At 33.9% G+C, this 26129-nt stretch overlaps 2 protein-coding genes across 8 annotated transcripts in view; one reads left to right on the top strand and one right to left on the bottom strand.

Moving 5' to 3' along the window:
• The window catches only part of LOC111510002 (leukocyte elastase inhibitor), a 122941-nt gene extending 106870 nt beyond the window's left edge, over positions 1–16071 (top strand). For 3 of the 7 annotated variants that reach the window (XM_074175127.1, XM_074175115.1, XM_074175107.1), the window contains one exon: positions 6638–7113. In XM_074175127.1, the coding sequence (XP_074031228.1) occupies positions 6638–6685 (48 nt within the window). In that variant the 3' untranslated portion in view covers positions 6686–7113. Of the gene's footprint in view, positions 1–6637; positions 7114–10338; positions 10506–13306; positions 13670–15822 lie in introns of those variants that run through there. The other 4 variants (XM_074175124.1, XM_074175119.1, XM_074175117.1 and 1 more) reach the window with 4 other exon arrangements.
• LOC111515249 (magnesium-dependent phosphatase 1) lies at positions 15999–17674 on the bottom strand. Its single transcript, XM_023171476.2, has 4 exons — positions 17522–17674; positions 17415–17472; positions 17137–17358; positions 15999–16243 (listed from the first exon to the last, which is right to left on the bottom strand). Exons 1-4 carry the CDS (start codon positions 17559–17561, stop codon positions 16072–16074), a joined length of 492 nt encoding a protein of 163 aa, XP_023027244.1. The 5' UTR covers positions 17562–17674; the 3' UTR covers positions 15999–16071.
• Positions 17675–26129: the final 8455 nt, after the last annotated feature.

The following is a 26129-nucleotide window of genomic DNA, read 5'->3' as shown; positions in this document are numbered from 1 at the left end:
CACGGATAGGATTATGCTGAACTGGTTTTTCCGGGTATTTGATCCGTGTATGTGATATTATCTCTAATTTCACCGACTCGCCAAAGCTCGTCACCCCAGGTTCGAAGGATTTCAAAAGCTCTTTCCACCTTTCGTTTCTATGCTCAGTGATGGCCTGTTTGACTTGGTTGACCATCCTGTTCGCCGCTGTTTTGTCCCCTGGGAAAGAGATTCGCTGATAGAGCCTTCTCAGGCGGTTTCTCTCTCGTATCAAGACTTTGATACGAGGGGGAAACTCGTTGTAGCTCTTCAGCGGACACTCCTCCCTGGAGGTGGCCGCTCGAAATGCATTATTCACTGAAAGCTCCAAACGCTCAACTGCCGCGTCGAGTTCGTCGGGAGAATCGAGTACCTCAGGAGGGGCGCGCATCTCTTCGAGCTGGGCTGTGAAGACATCCCAGTCGGTCTTGGATCTCATGCGATAATCAGTGGAAGGAAGATCATCGCCCAATACCAGGTTTACTGGATTATGATCGGAATCCAGTTCCCACAGAACGTAAATTTCGCTAGTCAGAGAGACGTTTCTGAAAAGCGCGATGTCTAGTACGTCAGGCCTAGTCTGCCCGCGATAGTACGTAGGATCATCTGGTCAAAGTACAAGATATTCATGCCTGTCAACATGCGCATAGAGCGCTTGGCCGTTTCGATTTGTGGCTCTGCTCCAAGGTCTGTGCTTGGCATTGAAGTCGCCAGCAGCAATTGTCGGAATGTTGCTTCCCATAAGCAGTTTATCCAGAGATTCTGGGAGTAGATGAATGTTCGGAGGGTTGTAAACCGAGATTATTCTGTGGCAACCCCTGCTAAGTTGAATTTCGACCCCCACGGCCTCAGTACCGTGTAATCGAGCACTGTCAATGTCGTATTGGACACACTGTAGGGATCGTTTGACAGAAATGCCAACTCCCCCTCCAGCTTTTCAGAACGAATGCCATTAGCATTCCAAAAAACTATCTTCAGATATCTAGGCAACGTTGGTTATCTAGACATTGGCAGTTCCGGTTAACACGTTGGTATTCACCGTGAACATTGTCTATAGCACGGGGAATTTAACAAACAGCTTTTTCATTTGGTCCAGTGCGGCACAGCCCCCTGAGGCTGAGGTGAGGGTTCAGGTCGAGGGGAGGTGGGCTTTGTAGAAGTACTTGCACCCTTGGATGCAGATTTTGCAAAGCTGACCCCCTCCTGGATGCATCCAGGCCCCGCAGGTGTCCCTGAAGGGGCTGGTTTTCTAGATGTTGTCTGCCCCTTTTTCTGTACCTTGGGGTAGGCAGGGCAGCCGCGGTAATTGGCTGTGTGGACCCCCTTACAGTTGTTACACTTCGGAGGGTCAGTCCTGGCCTTTTTTCAGGCACTAGTTAGGTGCCTGCCAGCGCACTTGACGCAGATGGGCACTGCGCTGGCAGTGACCAAAGCGCTGACATCGGTGGCACTGGCCCATCGAAGTTTTTGCGTGTTGGGGTTCAACCTGAACCTTCACACGTCTTTGACCTCAAACATATGCTTCTGGTCCCTGTTTACCAGAACAAGGACCTAAGGCATAGGCTTACCAGCGCGCTTCATGTGCGTGACGCTGGTGAGGTCAAAGCCCTTAGCTTCGAGCTCCTCACGCACATCGTCGACTGCCAGGTGCTCTGGCACTCCCCTGAAAACGGCTCGTATTTGCCGTTCTTCAGGGAGCGAGTATGTATGGTGAGGGATTTTCTCCTTCACCAAGAGTCTTGCCAGTCGCCGATAGTCATCAGGAGACTCCGGCTGGACTGGTAGATTGACGGCTTTTGAGAACTTAATGTTCTCTTCACGACCAAACAAATATAATTCCAGCTAGTCATAGAATCTCTCTACAGTTGATTCAGTGGGATGTCCACTGCGCCACCTGCAGACAAAGCCAGGAAACAACTCCACAAGCATACTCCGGGATGGAAGTGGGAGTAATGAATTTATTTCCATTAATATGGAAGTGTCCAATCTCATAGTCTTTTTCAACTAAAATTATTTTTTAATTCTTTTCTGCCAGTCTTCTTCGGTAATATTAGATACTTTTTCTTTCACTAGTTCTATTACCTTCTCATCAAATTTTGGAAAATTATTTTTACGCATGATGCTTTGTTTAAATTTTCCCCAAATCAACTCGATGGGATTGAAAACACAAAAATGGGGGGAAATCTCACAATACTGTCAAGGACATAGACTTTTTCAAATGTTTTTGTCTGTAAAACTTCAAGTAGTTGGTTTTTGGTATAGTTATCTTCAAATTACAAACTATTATCCATTAAAAAACTTTGTATTTCATCTTTGCTCGAATTTTTATTCGGTACTTTGATGAGCTGTCGCGAATGATAGGAAGCGTTATCAAGAACTATTACAGTATTCGCATCCGAATTTGGGATCAATGTTTTTCAAACCATTCCTCAAAAATATTAGCTTCCATGTTCTTATGATAGACAACATTGCAGTCTTCAAGTTTTTTTCCACATAATTTCAAAGAATTCGGAACCCATCCTTTACTACCTATGCAATGCACGATTAGTCGCGATTTTTTGTTTGCAGACACGTTAGGCGTATACATTCTCAAACTATCAATCCACTCTTTCGTAACTGTGTCGTGAGTGTCATACCAAGTTTCGTCCATTGCCGTTGTTCTTGGCTATATTTAGTTATGTGGTTTGAGTATTTGTTAGGCAATTCCACTATTTTTCTGCTTTCGATAACTGCTTGAGGTTTGTTTATCATTTCAAACCTAAATCCTAGTTTTTTATCCAATTCTGAAGAGTTTTTTCACAACAGCTTACGTTATGTCCGAAAGTATTCAATTTCTTCCTTATGATTTCAGTTGTGAAATCTCATTGCTTTTGTAACAGTAGTATATTGTTTTTTTCAATGATTTTATTCGGTTTTGGTAATCCTGTATCACATCGCGTATTGCTTTCATAAGGTTTGTTTTTGACTATTTTACGTAAAGTTGAGAAAGGAATTTCGGTCAAATCTGATGTTACTTTTGTTACTTTGCTCGAATTTTTATTCGGTACTTTTATGAGCTGTCGCGAATGATAGGAAGCATTGTCAAGAACTACTGTACTATTTGAATCCAAATATGGGATCAATGTGTTTTCAAACCATTCCTCAAAAACATTACCTTCCATGTTTTACGATAGTCAACATTGCAGTCCTCAAGTTTTATTCCACATAATTTCAAAAAATTTGTAACTCATCCTTTACTTCCTCCGCAATGCACAATAATCAGTCGCGATCCTTTGTTTGCAGGCATGTTAGGCGTACACATTTTCGAACTATCAGTTCACCCTTTCGTAACTGTGTCGTGAGTGTCATATCAAGTTTCGTCCATATAGAAAATTTGCCGTTGTTCTTGGCTATATTTAGTTATGTGGTCTGAGTATTTGTTAGGCAATTCCACTATTTTTCTGCTTTCGATAACTGCCTGACGTTTGTTTATCATTTCAAACCTAAATCCTAGTTTCTTTATCCAATTCTGAAGAGTTTTGTCACAACAGCTCACGTTATGGCCAAAGTATTCAATTTCTCCCTCATGATTTCAGTTATAGCAATATCATTGCTTTTGTAACAATTGTAATTTGTTATTTTATTTCTGATTCTAAAACCTGTTTGATTGTCCCTCGTCATAAACTGTGGATGAAAAGTTGTGGGTAACTTCACACTAATGTTTCTTTATCCAGTTCTGAAGAGTTTTGTCACAGCAGCTCACGTTATGACCGGAAGTATTCAATTTCTTCCTTATGACTTCAGTTGTAGGAATCTTATTGCTTTTGTAACAGTCGTATATTGTTTTTTTTTAATGATTTTATTAGATGAACATCTAAAGGTTTTGGTAATCCCGTATCATATCGCGTCTTGCGTTCATAAGGTTTGTTTTTGACTATTTTACGTGCAGTTGAGAAAGGAATTTTGGTCAAATCTGATGTTGCTTGTAATAGTTTGTTTCTCTCGAAACCAAACTTGAGATGTAGATTATTATATACATTGAAACATACTCTCTGTGTTTCAATATCCAAATGCATCCAAATCTTATTCACTGGTATCTCGTTTTCGCATTGTTCATCATCGCTATTAGAATCACTACACAAGAAAAAGTCTGCGTTGATATCACACTCGTTATTACTTTTAGTACATGTCCAAGGACGCCACATTTCAAACAGATAACAAAAATTTCAAGTAATTATAATTGCACCAATATCGAATTCCAACACTCAAATCGCGATCAGTTCCTGAACTGAGCCAATCATAAAACTCGGCTAGTACTAATTTCAATGCGAACCGCACATTATTCAGTCTACGTGGACTAGTTGGCAGCGGCACCATTTCTTTGTATTGCTTTTTTGGCCTTCGAACTCGCCGACAGCTTTAACTATTCACAATACAGGTTACTTCCACAACAGGTTACTTTCATTAAGTTAAGTACCTCTTTTATTACCTACAGTGGTGTTATATAAGGGCTAATGTAATGAATCAATTTCAGTTTAATGTATAAGTTTTAAAATGTTCTTTTAGGAGGAAACTGCAGTAACGTTAGATACACATAAAAGTGGTATAAAACAGAAAGTTTTAATTCTCATTTATCATGATGATTTCCTACCACGTAGTAACGGCTTCATCCATCAATTTATGAAAACATAATAATGTAGATCAACTGAAATATTATATTGAAACTATAATTAATAGAATTGATGGCCGAATTGTGTTGAAAGCAACACGTAGTGTTATGAAAAGGACCCAAATATGTGTTCAACAATAAGGCGGTGTTTTTAAATATTGACTTGATATTTTATTGCATTTTATTCTCCAAAACGAAGACATTTTTTCCACATAAGTCGCTCATTTTCAACTTTAGGAAGAAAAGTGATATGACCTTTGTTGTTGAGAATGTTATTATAAATCGAAATGCATGACAAAATATAGGATGTTCCATTTAAAAATATATCATTTTAAGAAATATTTTGAAAACGCGACTGTCAATTTTGTATTCTTCATCGAGAAGGCCATTAAAAATGCTACTAGTTTGCCCATTAACCGAATTCACAGCATCAATAATAACGGAGTTGGTAATCGAACTCAATTTGGAACACCCTGTTCATATCTTCATGTTAGGAATCACAGTTAAGAGGTAATACTTCGTTAATCCTTAACTCGCACAAGTTTCGACTTCTGAGGGTTGTCGTTCGTAGGGGTGCGACAGCTGGTTAACGGAAAAATAGATTTTAAATCGATTCATTTTCATATACAGTTTTTTGTTTGAAGACTCAATTATCAATTATTCAATAATGATTGCAAAACGTGGTCTATAAGATCTTTCAATACGTTAGGAGTCGCACGTTTAAAGGTAAGACCCTTTTCATGTTCGGCTCGCACAAGTTTCTGTTTTTTAGGGTTGTCGCTCGTGTGGAGGCGACAGTTGTTAAATATATATCTGAATTATCTGATTCGGTACTTTTTATCACTCAAAGTTCAAATCAATGCAAACTCTTATTCAAAAGGGGTTAATGCTTATGTTCCAAAGCTAGATTTCTTTTTTTGTCCTGCTGATTTACAGAGCACGAATTAAGAGTGACCAGCATCTGATTGTTTTCCTTTCTTTCAGAGGGTTGTTATCCAGGTTATAGGGAACCTTCAGTTGAATAGTTCGTTGCACACCACCCCTTCAGTGCTGTCATTCAGTCAATACATCACGAATCTATTGTTTGTTCAAAGGAAAAATCATTAAACCAGAAGTTTAAATGGAAAACTGCAAGTTTTTGAGATTTATTGAATTGTATTGAATATTAGTAACTTGTATTGCATTAACAATCGATTAAAAGCAACATAATAACTAGCAATATCCTCATTGTGTGAAAAATGAACAATTTGTATAACAATTGTATAATCACCCCTACCTCAACCTCCTTTTTCTTTATATAAATAATAAAAATAATGTTCAATATACATATTGCATAAATGAAACAAGGAGGTGGTTTTCAACCCGCTTGCTCTTCTTCACTTCTACAGGAAAATTTAAAGCTGCAACATCATCTTCAAGAAATTAAATCAGGTGACTGTTGTGGTCACTTCGTAGGTCCTCTCCTGCCGATTCATTCAACCTTGATGGCCTTCACTCAATCTCCAAACTGTTCTGCTTTGTAGTACCTTTTCTTGTGAATCTTGCTGAATTGCTAGAGCATGAGTGGTTAGTCAAATAGCTAACATCTGATCTGAATAACTGAATGATAAACATAGTTTATGTTTATTGTTTTGGAGTTTTTTAGGTTTTGCATTATTTAATTGTGAATTAGCGAGAATGATGATTTATTGTGTTTATTATAGACATGAGAAATTGATGAATAGGTAAAATGAATTACCTTCACTCACAAGAAGCATAAAAAACCTCAACGGTATTTGAAAATGACCGACTAGACTTTGTTTTTGTTTCATCTGGCTTAGTTTCAATATGTCCCATAGATGTCTTATGTGGACCCAATAATTTAATTAAAAATCAATGAAAATTATGTTTTGGTATGTTTTGATGATAGATTCAAAGAGTTAATGTATGTGGTGCTACTCAACAGAATTTTATTGTTTTCCTTTTTTTCAGATATGGTTATGGCAGTACCTTGTTGTGCATTTTTTCCTCCTCCTGTGATTGAAAATTTTATTGCAGACGCCCCCTTTGTGTTTATCATCCAAACGAAACAGCACGAATCTACCAATGTTTTGTTCAAAGGGAAAATCATGAAACCAGAAGTTTAAAAAAATCAAATAGAAATCTGTATGTTTGTTGTACATTTTCTCTCTACAGAATGGGCAAAAAATGCCATACAGGCTCAACAATTATTATTAAGTGTTGATTTTTGATTTATATAGTGGATATTCATAAACGGAAAAAGAAAAAACATATAGATATAAATCTACTTCTAATCTGAACCATTACTGCATATTCAAAAATGTTTCTTTGAGAAAAAAATTATTTTTTTTCGAATTGCATTGCATTAACAATCGAATAAAACTAGCATTTATAATAACTTCAAATATTTTTGTTGTAACTTTCATGCGAATAAAAATTAAACAAACCTTCAACTATTTGAATAAAGGACCAACCTTAAACTTCTCCTTCTAAATCTACTGAAATTTATCAATATCATTATAAGTACAAGTAATCGTTTTTTATTTCCTTGGTTCTATAGAACATAATTTAAAACCCCAGATCGGTTCGGATTATTGCTAATATGGCCATTTCTTTCACTTCATATCCCAGTTTGTCGTAGCCAATGTCTCAGATTCTTTGTCCTCTTCACCAATGTGGTCGTTGCCCTTTGATTTGCGTTGACACTGTACTCTGGACATTGCCAAAGTTGGGATGGAAGGCGGTGCAGGCAGACTCGCAGACTCCTCCAAAACTGACCAGCCCAAATCTGGATTGACTAATTAGTGGAGCGCCGTAAGATTTATACCTCGGAATTCAGGGCCAATCAAAAGATTTTTATATAAAATTTTGAAATGTGTTTTTAACAATATATAAACAAAGTTGAAAAACAAATTTTATGCAATCTTGATTTTTTAATTATTGAAAAAAATAATTAATAATTTCCCAAAGTTTTTTTTTGTTTTTATTAATTTAAAGTTATATTTTGAAAAGAATAACTATTACAAACTTCTCCTTGGACCTCAAGGGACTGCAGGTGCAAAAAGGTAAGATGCGGGAAAAATAATAGAAGGGACACTAGACCGAGAAATTTATTTTCGAAAACCATCCAAAGGCAAAGTACCGCAAAAAGTGTACTCTTCTAAGAGCTAAGAAAGAGTATTACCAAAATGTAAACAGCATACTCTATTCTTAAAGCCATTCACCGTTTGTGACATGAGGGTTTGCTGGCATGACATGAGGGTTATTTTGCATATACACTTGTGATCTAGTTTCTGTTTTAAGACATTGTAATTCACATATCTATACGGATGACACACAACTATATCATATAACTCTAATGACGTTGCTACTGCTAATCGAAAATTGAATGAAGATCTAGCTCGTCTTATTTCAGCATCTGAAGCTCATAACCTCAAAATCAATTCAAACAAAACTAATCTGCTTGTTTTTGGTACTAATCGTAGCTTGGTGGAAAGATATAACAATATTGTTATTGGTGATATAGTAATATGCCCCAGGAACGTGGCAAAAAATTTTGATATCGAAATGGACGTGAATTTAAGGTATACAAAACATGTCATAAAATGTGTTCACAGAAGTTACATGAGTTTGAAAATGCTTTATCCTCATCGTCATTTACTATCAATAAGTTTGAAAATAAAATTAACAAATGCGCTTGTGTTGAGTCATTTTGCATATTGTGATGTGTACGGTTCATGTCGGGATAAAAAAGACATTTGTAGAATTGAATTTGTAGAGTTCAAAAATCATGTCCAAGGTATATATATATATATATATATATATATATATATATATATATATATATATATATATATATATATATATATGGTATTAGAAAATATGATAGAATTTCAAATAAACTTAAGGAAACCAAATGTTTAACTATGAAAAATAGACGTGTGTACACTCGGCTATACTCTTCCATAAAATATTAATTAACAAATGCCCATCATATTTGTATAAGAAAATGAGATTTCGTAGCGATGTACATAGGTACTTTAATTTTGGGGTTTAAAGGGTTACTTTCCCCTCCACCCCATCGTACCACTCTATATCGACGGTCCTTCAGTTATAACATATATAGTTTGTACAATAATATTCCACAAAAATATAAAGTTATTAAAGTTTCCTTATTCAAGTGGTGTTACAAAAATATCTCATCGCTGCTTAATCAGAAAGGCATTGATTTCAGTTTTCTCTCCCTCTTCCCTCTCTTTTTCCTTTGTTTTGTCTTCTTTTTTTTGTTTTTTCTCTAGTTAATTTTATTTCCTTCAAGGCTAGAACTAAAATCAACAGTACCCTTCCGGTACTGTAAATTTAGTTTAGGATCGAGTCTACAAAGGAGATGGATGTCGAGTTTACGACTCCAAGTGACCTCCCTGTAAATTTAATTCAGGAGCGAGTCTACAGAGGAGATGGATGTCGAGTTTACGACTCCAACGGACCTCCCTGTAAACTTAGTTTAGGAGCAAGTGAAGATCGATCGTTCAGACTAGGGCTTGAACCACCGACCAACACGGCAGTCAATTCGAGTGAGTGAACAAATCACCCACGCCGAACCGCTTGGCTACCGACCGAAAGCGCTCGCATATAATAAGTAGGAGTTATAATCCTTTTTGTAACATATATTAATATTAAAATATATATATATATATATATATATATATATATATATATATATATATATATATATATATATATATATAATATATATATATATATATATATTTAATTATCTGCGAGCGCTTTCGACAGCTGGTCTTACTGTCATCATCTAGGCTCTACTCAAACTGAAAGTGTCATCCTGGTTGATCAAATTTTGAAAAATAATTTTTACGTCCGATACTTTGTTTCAATTTTCCCCAAATCAACTCGATGGGATTGAAAACACAAAAATAGGGAGGAAGTCGCAGTATGGTGTGTCCATACTTTTCAGCAATACTTATTTTTGGAATCAGGAGAAAGTCTGCGTTGTTATCACACTCCTTATTACTTTTAGTACTTGTCCAAGAACGCCACATTTTAAACAGATAACAAAAATTATTTATAACAAAAAGTAATTATTACTGCACCAATATCGAATTTCAACACTCAAATCGCGATCACTTCCTGAACTAAACATTGACAACACGACGGCTCGCATTCTATTCGTCACCGTAACATGATTTCAAATTTAATTTCATGACACTTCAGCCAACCATAAAACCCTGTTAGTAAAAATTATCCAATACGAACCGCCAATTCTTCAGTCCACGTGGACTAATTCGTAGCGGCATTATTTCTTTGTATTAGTTTTTTGGCCTTTGAGTTCGCCGATAACTTTAAGAATTACTATATCAGTTACTTCGACTATACAACGTATACTTCAGATTCTCCACAAAACAATATCAGGCTATCTAGCGGGTCATTCTGGGGGTCCATATTTGCCTATCCAACGTTTTGGATAATAGATAGTCATCTAACATTTTCAAACCAGCTTGCTAATCTACTCCCAGAGCTAGATTTTCTTCGAAATGTTGAAGTACTAGTTCCATCGATGAAAATCATGTTCTGGTATATTTCACTGATGGATTCAATTGATAGCTGTGGTGCTACTAACCAACGATATTTTATGTTTTCTCTTGTTGCAGGACAGGAGATGGTATCTCGTTGTGAAATTTTTCCACTTCCTGTGATTGAGGAGTTCAATGTAGACCATCCATTTGTGTTTGTCATCCAAACAAAACAGCAGAAATCTACCAACTTTTTATTCAATGGGAAAATCGTGAATCCAGAAATTTAAGATAATTTCAAATGAAAGCTTTTTAGCATTATCTTGGAGAATTAAATTATTTTAATAGAAATAATTATAGATTGGAAGCCCATAATAATAATAATAATCTTTATACAGTGGAACACAGGATTACAAAAAGGATAAGATCTATAAAATAATCTACAACATTTCTTCTGTTCATCTTGAGCACCTGGAGTTCAAAAAGATGGTCTTCCACTCAACCTTTGGAGAAACAGAACAAAAGATCCCAGACTACTAATCAAAATTGAGTAAAACCATAGATATATGTGCTGATTTAAATAACCGCTTTCTAGATATTAGAGGATTTCATAAATTCAAACAAATGTTTTCGAAAGGAGGAGAGTTTCATATTCTTAAACTCATTTGGAATAGCATTGTAAGTGGTCGATATATTATAGGAAAAACTTCTCTCAAACAATGATGATTTGTGGATTGGTGGTGTTATAGTACCTCTCGATCTTATATTAAGATTGTGAACGTTAGTGCGGAACACAATCTTTCAATAAAGGTAGGAGGAAGTTTGGGTAGTAATTAGTTAATGATATAAAGTGGAGCAGTGAAGTTTTCGGCGAGATTCCATATTTAGCCACCCGGCTTCTCGTAGCGTATGACTGATAGGTTGACACCTACGAATACCATAGATGAAGCTGAGCCAATAGTTTTGGATTTTCTGGATTTTTTGCGTAGATGTTGCCGTAAGACAAGAGCTATAGACCGTATAGCAATAAGTAAAGGTAGAAAGAACTAGAAACTCGCAAAATATTTTTTTAAGATTCAAATTCAAAGTTGCACGAGATCCAAACAAAATTTTCAGTTTCCAGATACTTTCACGAATGCATTCCGATACATGTTTTTCGAATCGTAAGAAGTGATCTATCGATAGGCCAAGATTCTTCACCACATCACGAAACTGTACAAGAATGTTATTGATAGTAACACAAAATTTTTTTTGGTGAAGAAATCTGTCATTTCGCCTCCCGAACAGCATTGCCTTAGACTTGTTTGGATTCAGTGAGAGAGACTGATTTTTGGATATTTTGAAAATTATATCAAGGTCTTCGTTAATTTTCTGACAACCATTCACTATGTCTGAAGGGTGGAAGTATCATCAGCATACATTTGTAGATAACAATGCGAGACAAAATTTTTGAAAAATGCTGTGAAAATTACAAAGAGAATTGGCCGCAAAATGAATCCCTGTGGAACCCCACACTTCAGTTCTCTTGTTTGAGAAACCCTAGTGTTAAGTACAACTCGTTGCTATCAAAGAACATAACAGACTCTTCTGAGAGTCCATAATATCGTAGAATATGTTTCAGAGCAGAATGATTTAGGGTATCGAAAGCCTTTGAATAGTCTAGTCTAAGAGAACTAGCACAGTAATCATTCCCGAGTCGGTTGCCTGGAAGATACGATCTGACACATTCAGAAGGACTGTCGCGCAGCTATGTCCTTTTCTGTATCCAGATTGGGTATCCGGCAAAATATTATGTTTTCAAGAATTCCACAAATTGATCTTTTATACCCCTTTCTAATAATTTTGAGACAACTAGTAAAATGCTGATTGGTCTCAGGTATTTGAGCTCACTGACAACCTCACATTTCGGTAATGCGATCGCTTCAAAAACACTTCACTAACTTTCTTCGAAAGCTTCTGATAATTTCTCTTCCATATTCTCCGTTTCACTATCATTGTCGTCATTCGAATCAATAATGAATTTATTTCCACCATTGATATGGAAGTGTCCATTCTCCATATAGTCTTTTTCAACTAAAATCACTTTTTTATCCTTTTCTGCCAGTCTTTTTCGGTAATATTAGATACTTCTTCTTTCACTAGCTCTATCACCTTCTTATCAAATTTTGGAAAATTATTTTTACGCCTGATGCTTTGTTTCATTTTTCCCCAAATCAACTCGATGGGATTAAAAACACAAAAATAGGGGGGAAGTCTCAATATGGTGTGTCCATACTTTTCAGCAATACTCTCAAGGGCATACACTTTTTTAAATGTTTTTGTCTGTAAAACTTCAAGTAGTTGGTTTTTGGTATAGTTATCTTCAAAATACAAATTTTTATTCACGTGGACTAATTCGTAGCGGCATTATTTCTTTGTATTGGTTTTTTTGGCCTTTTTGTTCGCCGATAGCTTTAAGAATTACTATATCAATTACTTCGACTATACAACTGATATCAAACTTTCTTCAAATTCATTGAGAAAATTTGTCAGGTTCAATTTAGGCGGATTTTAATGTTTTGCAACAACACACTCACCCACAAATCCTCAATATTATCATTGTTGGGAAGTTTACAAAATTTAAGAGTGTTTTTCAAATAAATAGCCAACCCTCCTCCCCTGGTCCCTCCGCTCCTGTCCCTTCGCACGACATTGTAACCAGGTAAACAAATATCTATAGTACGACAATTATTGTTCAGCCAAGTTTCACTCAGAGTGATGGTATCGAACTCATTTGATAAAATTAAATTTACGAAATCAATATAATGAGCGACCAATGATCTTATATTCAGATGGCATAGATTTATTTTCATATTTCCGACCTGCTTACATGCCAAAAAGGCCTATGAGAGGAAAAAAGCATATATATAAATCGATATCTAATGTACCAAAGATGAACTCAAAAGATAACCTATCAACCAATTATAATTATAGCAACATTAATAACAATACAATCAATAAATTCAAATAACAACGAACACGAAAAGTTTTTATTTCCTTGACCTCCCAGCTAATCTCTATGATGTATCTGCTCTCTTCGACATGTTATAATTTTGCTTTTTTACAGAGATAATGATGATACGTTATTGTGCATTGGGAAGAGCTCCTGTTGTTGAAGAGTTCATTGTAGATCACCCCTTCATATTTGCAATTCAAACAAAGCATCACGAAACTGCAGTTTTCCTATTCGAAGGAAAAATCTTGAAACCCGAAGTTTAAGACTAAATGAAAATATAACCTCAAGTGTCTCTCAAATGTATTTTCTATAATTATTATTTTTTATATAATTCTAGATCTGAGAAATGTAAAAGCAATTTCAAACAATAATATAAGTGTTCATATTTATTAACAACCTTATATCCTTTAAATTTATACCTAATAAGATACACTGTCGGAATTTTTCCGTTAATAAACTTATACTTTGCCTAAATGAACATTTTATTTGTGATTTTTATCATATAACACCTGGAATTGTATCCATTATAGGTGAGGTAGTTACTTCCATACACATAATAATCACAACCACATTTTTTCAATTGACATATATTTATCTACATTAATGTTATTCAATGGACGTTCAATTGATAGTTATCATGTTTTTACGAAAATTTCAATTTGGCATTGAATCATTTCATATCCAATAATGAACAGACACGGTTGGGAAGGTGAAGACGAAACAAGTCCGATTTCTCCTTAAAAACATTTGGGAAAAAACTTTTCGCGACTATTATCAATCTTGCCACGTTCATTCCTTCGGCGGATGAAATCCAACCCTTAAATCTTATAAGTGATGAAGGGTTAAACGATACCTTATTGCTTTTCACTTTTTAGAATTTGAAGCAGGAGATATCGAAAAAGATTTTTCGAAATCACATTAACAAAGTTAACGAATTTTCTATTTTCCTAAAAGATTTAAATCGTCCAGATTGGGTTTTGTTGACTGAACATTGGCTTGCTCATAATGAACCCTTTTACTTACCTCATTATACAGAAATGTCAAGATACAGTAGAATCAAGAGCATACATGGAGGAACCATGATTCTTTAAAATAATTCACTGAATGTGAAATTCGTTAACGTGAAAAAATTTAATGATTATTTGGAAGAAAAAACATTTGAATTTTGCTTGTTACATTCACAAATATTGAACATGTATGTAATATGTGTTTATGGAGCACCCACATCTGATGTAAATATTTTCATACAAAATTTAGAACAGCTTCTCAATGTACTTCCGTCAAATGCAACTATTCTGGTATCAGGAGATTTAAATATTAATTACGTTGACAAGAAATCTCTGGCCACCCAATATCTACATAATCTTTTTTCATTTATCTTAACTATGCATATTGAGTCTAATAATAAACCGTAATAAATACAAAAACTATGAAAGATTTTATAATACATGCCTGAATACCACTTGGAATATTGTGAACAATGACCAGGATTCATTCTCAAATTTTTACAATTATTTGGTGATTATTTTTAATAGTTCATTTCCGATTCAAAAGTTGAAAATCAAGCACAAGAAACAGTGGATTACTCGTGGCATAAAAATTTCAGCAAATAATATGTGATCGCTGCACTATATTCGGAAGTTTTACGATAATATCTCATTTCAAAGATATTTCAGTAGATACGGCAGCATCTATAGACAAGTTGTCAGACAAGCAAAAGAAAGTTACTATAAAAATAGATTCGAACAAGCTGAAAACAAATCGAAAGAAACTTGGCAAGCAATTAATGACCTAAGAGGTAAATCTAATAAAGTACATGAAGTTTCACTTTCACCAAACGGTCTTAACGAATATTACTGCTCTGCTGCAGAAAAATTGACTGAAAAATTGACTACTCAGTACGACCCTATGGAACAATTAAAGAAACCCTTTATTTCTGAAAGTTGCATTCTTTATGACACTGATATTTATGAGCTGAAACAGGTGATTGTTTCCATTGGAAAAGAGGCGTCATCTGGTTACGACGACATTACCGCAAACATTTTGAAAAATCTCCCAGATAACACATTACAACTCGTAACCAACATTATTAATGTATCATTTCAAGCGGGAAAGTTTCCTGATTTCCTGAAGGTGCCATTGGTAATACCACTTTATAAAGGTGGAAATCAGGACGTCCCCTCCCATTATCGGCCTATTTCCCTAATTCCTAGATTAGGAAAACTTCTAGAAAAACTGGTCAAGATAAGGATAACTGTATTTCTGTCGAAACATAAAATCATTAATTAAGAACAGTTTGGCATTCAAAGTGGCAAAGACAATAATGATGCAATTTTCTCACTCATGGAAAAAGTTTATACTGGAATCAATAGTGGCGAGTGGCGAGGTTGCTGCAGCAGTATTTTGCGATTTTTCCAAGGTTTTCGGACTGTGTGGATCACGAAATACTGTTGCGGAAGCTTCCCTACTACGGCTTCAGAGGAGTGATACTGAGCTGGTTCAGCTCATATTTGTCAGGTCGTAGTCAGATTTTGGAGAGTATAAAGGTCTATTAGATTTTATATCAACAAATTGTCAGTGGTAACAAAACTTTCCAACAAAAACATTTGTGATTTCTTTCTTTTTAGTAATGATGAGACTGGGTTTTTCAATGCCATCCCCACCAGAAGAATTCACAGCGAACCATCCTTTCATCGTCTTGCTCCAGTCAAAGCATGAGTATTTCACAACATTGTTCTTCGAGGGACTTATAGCTGTACCAATATACTAGGATAATGATTCACTAAAAATAATACTGGTAAAGTTGATTATTCAAACTTATTATATTTTTACATATCACTATATATTTTTGTAAAATATCACAATTGCTAAAAGTATTATTTTCGTTTCTCAGAAAATTGCCTTTTTCCTTCCTCGATCACAGCTTTTGATACACCCTTTTCAACAAAAATGGAGACCACTCCTAAATCATTGATATCATGTATGTTACGCATTTCATCATCAAAAAAAATCATTTCATCAAATTCCAAGCCTGACTGCGACTTTATACTGAAAGTAAAAAAAAATTGTTGGAAATATACTGTGATCGATACCTAAAATAGTTCAGTCACAAACCAATCATCACAAAATGTACAGTCTCACAATATTTTTCATGAATATGTTGATTTTATTCAAAATAAAGTTTAGATTATTGCTTGAAACAGACAAAAAATTGTTATATGCTAAGAGATTACCAAAAACACAATTATTGTAGGTACTAATTTATATGGTTTCTTCAGACTACAGATGATAGAGGTCCTAGAATACTTCCTCGAGGTACACCAAAATTTTTAAGAATGCCTATATCAGCTAACCAGTAGTTTAGTATGTAAATTGACAAGGCAAAATAGTTTTTGTGTAATTAAATGTGTGATATTAAAAATAGCAACATTAGAAGTTTTTCCGTTTGAAGAAGCTAAGTGCAATTTCAAGGACATCAAATTTGAATTTTTCTTCTGATGTATGTGCCAAGGGGAATCCAGAGCTGAAGGAGCAATGTGACAACTTTTGTTCATTCAGGTGCTATAAAGATTATGTATATTTTATTACACTATGTGTGATTGATGACTTGTTTATTTTGTGGTAAGTCTTGATCACTTCAATGAAATGAATAAAAACAATTTTGTCTGATTACCACAGTCCTATAAATAAAATTAACTAGTGGTAATCAGACAAAATTGTTTTTATTCATTTTATTAAAAGTATTACACTATTAAAAACAACCTAAAACTATTCAAAGAATTAAAATTTGGCACTCCCATTTCATTATGAATGTTCATTTTTATTTATACCAACCCTTCTCTGTGAATTAATGAAATTGAAAGCCAAAAAAGGCCTTTTCAAGCATCAAATCCCAAAAACTGTTTTCCATAATAATCCCATGTTTTATAGAAAATACGTACTTATTGAAATGTGTAACTTTTTTCCCAGGAAATATTTCTTTATATTTGAAGTATTTGTCCCATCCGAACAACTGAATCAGTTGCCTTGCTCCTTTTATTTCCGAAGTTCTTGATGCGACTGCTAAAATGTACCCTTCTTCATGCAGATTTTTCAGCACTTCTGGAACTTGAGGGTAGCATGTGACTTTTGTCCCTAAAGAATCTGTAATCGTTCCACTGGGTCTGCAATGATAAGGGTCTTGAGTAGAGAATATGATAATGTTTTAAGAGGAACATACTCTTTTTTAAACGGGGGATTAACGTGAGTGTCCACCCAAAAAGGCCATAACGTGTAATCTGAAAATGGCTGATGAAAAGTTGAAATTTCATATCATACTCAAGTTACCTAAATCAAAAACAATAAGTTTCAATTTTTCCAGACCCATGACCTTAGAGGTTATATTTAGTAACCTAGAAAGTTATTTTATTTACATCTATTTTTTGTCTCATTTAGTAAGTGTTACCAACATCGCTATTTGGCTAAAACACCTCTGACATTTACATCTACAAAGGTAACCTTTTTTGTAAATCAATATATATATATATATATATATATATATATATATATATATATATATATATATATATATATATATATATTTGTTCATTGCATATTGGTCAGCCCGGTATATGAACGGGGCGTTGGTCCACCCAGCACTTCCCGAATATATTTAGGTATATACTTTTCGGAATACTCTTCAGTGGTATGATTTTATTAATAGGCCCATCAGAGGGGTAGATTTTTTCTGAAAATGAAAATTTTACATATCCTTTAAACCTTTGTCAGCCCCATGCTGTTGGTCAGCCCATAGTTATAGAAATCGCTAAATGAAGAGCATCTTGGTCAGCCCTACAATGCTGCCACATCGAAGGGCTGACCAGGAACGCGATTCATTTCAGTGTATTATTGGATTTCATCGTGAGGGTATCAAGTGTTTTTAAAATCCTGGCAAATCCAGTTTTTCAGAGGTAAACTATGTGTTAGTTTACCGGAAAAAATATATTAGGAAAAGAAAAAGATGCCGTTACTATTGACTATTTATGTTTCATATAGTTTCTGTATTATGTATGATTGATTACTTGTTTATCACTTTAATGAAATGAATAAAAACACTTTTGTCTAAGTACCACTAGTTGATTTTATGTATACGACCAGTTTCGGGTTTGACCCCGCATTATTAAGTATTTTTTCAATACTTCAAAACAAATCAAAAATCTTTATTTCCGTAGACCTAGGGACGGCATGGAAAAAGTCACATAACTCAGTACAATTACAAATGAGGTCACAATCATAAAACAACATAATTATATGATATATTACATAACATTCAGACCATAAAAGGGGTACAAAAATTAAAATTTAAAATTCCAAATCAGACTGAAAAAATTCATCAAGCGAATAAAATACCTTTTCACATAATACTTTCCGAACTTTTTGTTTAGAGAGCTTTACACTAGTTATTTTTTAATGGATATTGGGAGCTTGTTGTACAGTTTTTTTGACATGATATGAGGTCCATTAGTCACCTTGGCTAACTTATGACTAGGAATTAAAATATTATAGTTTTTTCTCAGGGTGAAGCCTGAAAGAAGACATGTATCATCTCTGTTCTAAAACTTGGAGCAATTTGATTTAACGTAGATTACGCAATTAAAAATACACATGCAAGTAACAGTTAATATATTCAACTTTGCAAATAGTGGTTTACAGGAATCGAGTTTTTTTTTTAAAACAAATTGTTCTAATATTTTTTTTCTGGAAAATTAATAAGTCATTGATTCTATTGCAGTTGCCAAAACAAATAATACAGTAATTGAGGGCAGAGTAAATATATGCATAATAGTAACTTTTAAGAATTTCAATAGACACAAAATTACGCAGATTCCATATAACGAAACAATGTGTCGCTAATTTCTTCAGTATGAAATCAACATGATGATTCCAATTGAGTTGGGAATCAATAAAAACTCCTAAAAATTTTTTATAGTTTACCTGTTCAATATTTTTAATCTCAGACCTAACCAAAACACTACAATCAGTTTCCTGAATTGTAAAGAAAATGGTGTTGGTTTTAAGATTATTCAGAATCAAGCCTTTCTTAGAACAATAATTTTGCATGTTGAATACAGCATCATTTGCTCTTACTGACAATGTTTCACATTCCGAACCACTGACAGTAAAAGATGTGTCATCAGCAAATTGTATAGAGCACTGTGGATGATTAATTTTTGAAAGGTCAATAACAAATAAAATAAATCGTGTAGGCCCCAAAACACTACCTTGGGGCACTCCTGTAACAACGTTTCGAAATTCAGAGAAAAAGGACCCAGTCTGAAGCCTAACTTTAACAACCTGTGTACGACCAGTTGAATAGGTTTCAATCCATTTCAGACTTGGACCACGAACGCCCATGCCAAACAGTTCATCAAGAAGAAGACCATGATGACTGATATCAAACGCTCGTGTCAAGTCGAAAAGAACACTAAGTGATTTTTCATCGTTGTCGAAGTTTGATAATACATGATTATGTAGAGAAAGGATGGCATCCTGGGTTGACAAGCCCAATTGAAACCCATATTGGTTGTCAGATACGATATTGTATTTATTTAAAAAGGACACAAGTTTTGATATGATTCTTCAAATATTTTCGAATAGTAATAGTAATAGTAAATAAGTAGTAGTTATAGTAATCGTAAAGCAATACCTCTGTAGTTCGACATTACATGCTTATCGCTTTTTTTATAGACTGGGACGACCATTGCTTGCTTAAGTCGGGAAGGAAAAATACCTTCAGAGAAAGATAAATTGATTAGATAAATCAGAGGTTCCATTATTTTCAAAGCAGCCTTCATTAAAACATTGCCTGGCAATTCATCAACCCCACTGGAATTTTTCGAACATGCGAATTTAATTATTTCCACGAGTTCAGTTTCATCTATTGGATAGAGGAAAAGACTCTCAGTTTTTACACAACGATTTTCAATGCCACCAGGTGCAGTACTTTTTACTAATGACTCCACTGAATCGACAAAATAACTACTAAATGCTTGAGATATACCGGGACCATCGTCAACAAGTACACCATCGCCAATGTCTTAGATGAATCATTTATAATAGTATTTTTCCTGATGATAGACCAGGCAGCTTCAGATTTATGTTGAGCTTTGAGGAATTGATTATTAAAGTATTGACTTTTTGAGAGCACAATTTTTTGTCTATGATTTTTTAAGAGTTGCTTATATTGACCCAATAAATGTACATTGGTTTGGCTCTTGTTCAAATTATAAATATCTCTGAGTAATATACCTTCTTCAACGATATCCTTAGTAATCCATGGTTTGTGTCTACTTGAATTTTGATTTTGTTTAATTTTTTGAAACTGTTTAGGAAAGGATATATCAAAAGCTTGAAAAAAACATCATGAAAATGGGAAAATTTAGTATCGAAGTCAAATTCAGTGAAGTATAGAAAATTGCACTTTTCATCCGATAATAAATTTATGAAATGGAGGATATTATGATCATCAAAATTTCTCTTCAGAAAATAATGCAATATATCAGCGGCGACGAAATTTATAGGTAAGGTAATACTTGGTAATGGGGTCAAACCCGAAAACGATCATATAAATAAAATCAAATAAAGGTAATTAGACAAAAGTGTTTTTATTCATTTCATTAAAGTTTCAGTATTCCTACGAAATCTGCAATTGTTTGACACGCGTTAATTATTTTGGCGCGAAACTCTTTGAGAACCGTTACGATCTTTGCAATGGTCCTAATGCTATTTTGTTAATTGGCTTGCCAATATTTTGGTATACTTAGAGAATAATTAGAGAATATATAGGTATATGACGATTACAAATAAATATCATAGAATCTACTTAATTTTAAGTAATTCACTATTTTCCAATTCCTAACTCAAATGAAATATTATTTTCCTGTGTTTTCATTTTTAGTTCGAATGGATGTTCCAAATTTGGTATATAGATTTGATGTGAATGTGTGTAGAAAGTAGCAAGTATTAGAATAAATATGATACTTCACGGAAGCTCATCAATTTTTTTTATCAAATAGATGTTACAGTTTGTTCAGGACTGTTGTATTAAATATTCATTTTGCATGTATTTCTTCAAGCATTACGATATCCATTTATCACTAGTGAATAATGAAATCATTACAGAAAAGCAAGTAGGCAAGTTCGTTGAATATGTCAATTCCATCCACCCGTCAATAAAATTTACCACTGAGAGGAAGGTAAATAGTTCATTAAATTACCTTGACTCAACCATTACAAAAAATAACAATGAACATGAATTTGCAATTTTCCACAAACCACCTTACACGGACATTATCATACATAATTCCTCTACACACTCTTACCAGCATAACGTTGCTGCATTCAATAATATTCTTCATAGACTATTGAATAATTTCCAGAGAGAGCTGAGTTTGACCAAACAAATCAAACAAAAACTACAAAAACAAGCCATGGACCATATCTACCCAAATTCAAGATGCGATAACGTCAGTTACGAGACATTGTCATTTTTGGCTGAACCAACCAATAATATTTTTTTGAAGAAAGACTGCGTAAACTTAGCTCACAGAAATAGTAATAGTCTGAATAATAGTGTAAGTGCATTTATTAAAAACAATAAAGACGAAACATCGGTATCGGATAGATCAGGAGTATATCAGCTGAGTTGTGGCTCTTGCCCAAAACTCTATAATGGCCAAACAGGGAGATTATTTTCCAAAGAGTTAAAAGCTAAGATGTAATTTTGTGAATAGAAAGACCAATTTCACATTTGCAAACCACCTTTTAGCAGAAGTACATGAGTTCAGTCATGAATATGACATGTTATATTTAGAAGAGAAGAGTTTGAAATTCAATTTTCTAAAATATCAAGCAATCAATAGATTCAAGAATTCGGGTAACTAACTAAATGATCAATTAGAATTGAATAACCGTTACTGAATATTTTTCAAATGTGGGGACTGGGACATAAGCTCAGGTCATTTAATCCATTACAAACTCAAGTACTTGAAATGTAGGTACTTTATATTTTAAAATTAGGTATACCAAGCATTAAATTTGTAAAATATAGTAGATAAAGATACGCCCGAAGAAGCTATTGTATGGCGAAACACGTGTCGCGTTTTTATAAAACTGTTTAATGGAACATATTTGGTTGTGAGTTTAAGAAAGTATTTTGAAGTGTTTTGTGTGAGAAACTTTGCCAAAAATCCGGCAGATATAATTCAACGCGACAAAAGTTGTTTTCTGTTAGGAACTTGACAATAGAAATAATTGTTGTATACGTTTTTGTGAGAGATTATATCAATTAATCTAAAAAGTCGTTCACTTATACTTCAAGGTCCTTTTTCACAGTAAATTAGAAATCAACCCTGAAAAATCATCGTTGAATTCCTGATAAAATCACTTATCCAATAGATGGCATATATGGGGTTATTTTGTTTGATATTTTGAAGAGGAGTGTGTACGCATCTTAGCGATACCTTTTATTATTTCACAAAAATTAGGTGTTTCTGGAAATTTACATTACTGTCTTATGGAGATATTGAACGTGGCAACTTTTGAAAAAAATTCCCTATATGCAATCATCTATTTATATTTTGAGCTGTTTTGGAATCATCCGTATCTCTGAGTGTAGGTTGGAAATGAGTCAAATCACTTTTCAGTATCGTCCTTCCATTTTTTATTTTTATCATTCATTTTTGGATCCATTTTCAACCCGTTTGATATCTTGATAGAGTTTTTTAACACACTGATCTCATTTCAGATCATCAGACACGCACAGTTTTGAAAACAATAAAACCTTCTCAAAAACAAACTTGGTCTAAGGAGCAAAACGAAATATAGTCAAAAAGTTTTTCGCTCCGAAAAAAAAAAGAAGTGCTAGAATTGAATTAGTTCTTGTTTGTATCTAAAATATAAGGAAAAGAAATATTCATCATTATTTAAAAATAGAAACAGGGCTGCAATCAAAGAATACGTTTACTGTTGTTATAGAAAGAAGAAATAATGTTAATAATTTTCATTTGATATTTTTTTACCCATGTTGTAGTTTCATTTCATTAGAAATTATGTTATTTTTTCATACTACGTGTTTATTAGTTTACCGAACAATTTTTGTCAGCAGTTCTCAAATTGAAGAATAATACTCCATTCAAATAAATGTTTATTCAACCTGATCAAATTTTTTCTGTGCTGAAATATTCCAAGTCTTTTTTATTTTGATTGAAATGTCTGCTGCAGGTTATAATCGATGATGATATGACGTATTCATCATCATGAACAGTCAACATAATAAAAAAACATTGGTTTAATCTCCACTTCATTATGTTCAATCTGAACAACATCATACCTCCAAAAACTGAAAGGGAGTTTTCGAAAAAACTACTGCTAAGAAAAAGAGAATTGAAACTTATTACTAATATCTGTTTCACAAATTATATCTTACCTTATGCTAGTCACTCAGAATTTCGTTTCGTCATAGAAAACATACTTAGTGCGATTTTTACCCAATTTTTGAACTAAATTATATATCGGAAATCCATAGTGCTGCTGCGGATTTTTATATAGAATTTATTGAAACTGTAGACATTCTGGATATTCACTATTCATTTCTCAATAAATTCATTACCAGATCATCCATCACATTTTAGATTTTTCGTTTGTGAAAAAAATGTCATTTCTCATCTACTCATTTCTACTCAGTCACACTTCGATTATTTTTGTGCAGTCAGGTTTTCAAATCTACAATTTCAAAGTCAAATCCGAAGTTTCCTGCTTAATGTCTAAAATTGATTTACACAACGCGATTTCTGTTGAGGCGTCCATGCCAAATAATTAGAATTTGAAAATCTACATTTGAAAATACAAACAGGAAACGGTTTAAAATATGTCTGTCGCACCCCTACGAACGACAACCCTCAGAAGTATAAACTTGTACTAGCTATAGAATAACGAGGTCTTACATTTTAACGTGTGATTCCGAACACTATATTGATATTTTCAACTTATAACATATTCAAATTTTTGTATCTAAGATAGTGCAGAGGTTAAAATTGCTTCGACAAGCTAAATGGAATAACGCACTGTTAGTAATTATATTATTATTGTCCTAACTAGAACGGAAACAGTACACTTCCGTACTCGACACCGTTATCCGAAAAAGCTGATTTCGGGTAAGTAGTTAAATGTGGGAAAGTATGAGTTCAGATCAAGCATTTTTCTACAAGTGAATATGTTACGAAGCTCTAATAAAACTTTTATATGCAAAACAATTCCTGATCTAAATTGCTTGTATAGATATAGGGTGATGCACGCACACGAACGCTTGTACAAAAAACATACAAAACAGGAACTTTGTCATAAAATTCTACATCTCTCAAAAAATTTTCCATCTCTATTATCGAATTTCTGCACCACGACAATCTAGTTAAAATCATGAAATGCAAGTGCAGCGTTGCCCGATTGTGGGCTGACCAACATGCTATCCATTGAAAGTGTTCGTATAAACCTGGGCTCACAAAGACACTATTCACATCAGGTGTATACAATTACACAGCCACGCCTCCTGGCGAAGTTTTGTGAAAGTAGGTGGTGTATCAGCTATGTGTATATGGTGTAATGGTCGGCCCAACCGAAAATTTGCTAAACGTCATTTCACATGATAACATGTCCAAAAAACACTATATACAGTGGGAAACGTTGGTGAGCCCGAAACCGGGACGACCGACGTTTCCGAGGGCTGACCAGAGTTCACATCGTATATTCTACGGGCTGACAAATGACCGTTTACATATATATATATATATATATATATATATATATATATATATATATATATATATATATATATATATATATATATATATATATATCAATTATTCATTTCTCAATGCACATCGTTATAGTCTAACTTTTTAGCTGTGTTGTACTAACAGTTTTGGAGTCGTATTTGTGTTTCGCTATTTTGAAGTTATGGAATTATTCGCAGATGAAAGTAATTTTTCATTATTAAGTTGTAGTTAAGATGAAGATGACTTTCTGCTTTCTGTTGAGACAGAATTGATTAAACTTTGCGATAATGAAAAGTTGATCGTCGGTATAATTAACAGAAACACTTATAGTTTTGTTAATGAACAAAGAAAAACCATTCTTTTTCTAGTTTTGACACTTGATACATGTAGCTACACTACAAAAGCTGAATTGTTAAAGTTTTCATTATGAAATTATATTCTATCGTGAATATTGTCGACCACCATCTCAAAATACTTGAAACTGAAAATTAGACGGTTTCGTATTGGAATTTTTTCGACCTGAAATGTCCGGAGTAATTCAGTCGAAAACAGATGTTGCTGACACTGAAATTATTTGTTAACACCTCTTGCTGTTCTAGAGTATTAAATTACTACAGTTTTCATCCAAATTGTTTTTGTTGATCTAATGAAAATTGATGCCATTCATTGGAAAATTTGTTTTGTTGGCTTGGCACTCACATTGAGTCATTGATAGATATGGCAGACTACTGAGTTCACCCTAAAAGAAAGTGGTCCTTCAACTTTCAAAAGTTAATATGATTCGAGGAAAATTTCACATTTGTATAAACAAATATTGACATTCTAGTACAGTGACCATTTTCATTATGTATGTTTGCTTTACAAAAGTGAATCAAAGAGCGTAACATTTGTCGAATTTTACCATTTTATTGAATTTCAATATATCCTTCGGCTTCTATTTCTAAGCATAGATATTCGCTCAGTTATTTGTGATGAGAAATTTGTCAAAAATTTACTCAAAATATGTTTTCAACTTGATTCATTACAAAATATGTTTACGGTGTCGTAGTAATAGACACGGTTGAATCAAGTTCATCAGATAAACGTTTTTTTTTTATTTTTCGACCCGAATTTTTTACAAATAA

The sequence above is a fragment of the Leptinotarsa decemlineata genome, unplaced genomic scaffold (assembly GCF_025532065.1).
Source record: "Leptinotarsa decemlineata unplaced genomic scaffold, Ldec_3_MD MMD2_tig00000882_RagTag_RagTag, whole genome shotgun sequence".
NCBI classification, from domain to species: Eukaryota; Metazoa; Arthropoda; class Insecta; order Coleoptera; family Chrysomelidae; genus Leptinotarsa; species Leptinotarsa decemlineata.
This window is presented reverse-complemented; position numbering and strand designations above follow the sequence as displayed.